We start from the raw sequence: 1,648 nt of genomic DNA, 5'->3' as shown, positions 1-1,648 counted from the left end.
CTGCAGCAGCAGCAGCAGGAGCAGCAGCAGCAGCATGCAGATTTGGGCCTCTCTCGACGCTGCCTTGAGAGACCTAAACCCTAAACCCTAAACCCCTGGCGCTGCTACACGCTTTGGTTTGCTTCAGGGTTTAGGGTTTAGGATACGAATTCTAGGGTTTATCCTTTGTCTTACTGTCAAGGGTTTAGGGTTTAGGGTTTAGGGTTTAGGGTTTATCCTTTGTCTTACAATGTAGGGTTTAGGGTTTAGGGTTTATCCTTTTTCTTAGAGTGAAGGGTTTAGGGTTTAGGGTTTAGGGTTTATCCTTTTTCTTAGAGTGAAGGGTTTAGGGTTTAGGGTTTATCCTTTGTCTTACAGTTTAGGGTTTAGGGTTTAGGGTTTAGGGTTTAGGGTTTAGGGTACGAATTCTAGGGTTTGTCCTTTATCATTTGGGTTGCAATCAGCTAGCTCAGCAGCATGGGGGCTGTCTGCTGTTTTATATAAAAAAAGACGAAGACACAAGCCCTTTGCTGCTGCTCCTGCTGCTACTGCTGCTGCTGTTCCTGCTGCTGGTATATGGGGTGTTCTTGCTTGTCTTAGGATTGCTGCTGCTGCATCTGCTTCTGCTGCTGCTGCTGCTTCTTCGTCTTCTTTTGTTTCATCTTCTCCTGCTGCTGCTGCTTCTCCTGCTGCTGCTGCTTCTGTATCCCCTGCTGCTGCTGCTGCTTGTTCTTCTGCTGCAGTTTCTGCTGCAGCACCAACAGCAGCAGCATCTCCTGCAGCAGCAGCAGCAGCACTCTCTCCCTCCCCTTCCCCCTCACCAGCACCACCATCACCATCAGCAGCAGCAGCAGCAGCAGGAGCAGCAGCAGCAGGAGGAGTATTTTGTTTAAGAGCCTCAGCAGCAGCAAGGATTTCTTCTTCTGTTGCAAGCTGTATCTGGCCTGTCTCGGGATAGAGGCGCCAGCGCATGCTTACTGCTGCTGAGGTGTACGTACACCCCAGCTGCAGCACAGAGCGAGCAGCAGCATCACCACCAAGACAAGAAGAAAAACCCTTCTGGCCTACAAACAGCTTCCCGCTAGACCCATCAAACAAAAAAGCCTGAAATATACAACAACAGCAGCAGCAGCAGCAGCAGCAGCAGCAGCAGCAGCAGCAGCAGCAGCAGCGGGAGTGGCAGCAAAAACCAGTTAAAACGCAACTAATGCAGCTACAGTATAAAAAAAAATACAAAAAAATAAAAAAAAATATACACAAATATAAAACATTTCTTTATATATACACAAGATAGAAGCAGCAGCAGCAGCAGCACCAGCAGCAGCAACAGCAGCAGCAGCAGCAGCAGCAGCAACAGCAGCAAGAGGAGGAGCAGCAGGAAAGACAGCAAGGGTAGCAGCAGCAGCAGTATAACCAGCAGCAGCAGCAGCAGCAGCAGCAGCAGCATCAACACCAAAATAACAACAAAAACAATAATAAATATAAAAATAAAAAAACAAATAAAAAGAATAAAAATAAAAATAAAAAAATAAAAATAAATCAAGAAGAATAAAAATGACGATAAAAATAAAGAGAAAAAGAAAGAGAAAAAGAACAGAGACAAAAACAAAAAGAATAAAAATAAAAATAAAAATAAAAATAAAAGAATGCAGACAAAGAAAAAAAGACT

The 1,648-nt window shown here is 44.8% G+C and overlaps 1 protein-coding gene across 1 annotated transcript; it reads right to left on the bottom strand.

Moving 5' to 3' along the window:
• Window positions 1-393: 393 nt before the first annotated feature.
• Window positions 394-951, bottom strand: EMH_0024890 (uncharacterized protein; the record flags this gene model as incomplete). Its single annotated transcript, XM_013502359.1, has 1 exon — window positions 394-951. One exon carries the CDS (start codon window positions 949-951, stop codon window positions 394-396), a length of 558 nt encoding a protein of 185 aa, XP_013357813.1.
• Window positions 952-1,648: the final 697 nt, after the last annotated feature.

The sequence above is a fragment of the Eimeria mitis genome, genomic scaffold (genome assembly GCF_000499745.2).
Source record: "Eimeria mitis Houghton genomic scaffold, Emh_scaff895, whole genome shotgun sequence".
Classification (NCBI taxonomy): domain Eukaryota; phylum Apicomplexa; class Conoidasida; order Eucoccidiorida; family Eimeriidae; genus Eimeria; species Eimeria mitis.
Note: the sequence above shows the minus strand (reverse complement) of the source record. Positions and strands in the feature narration are given on the sequence as shown.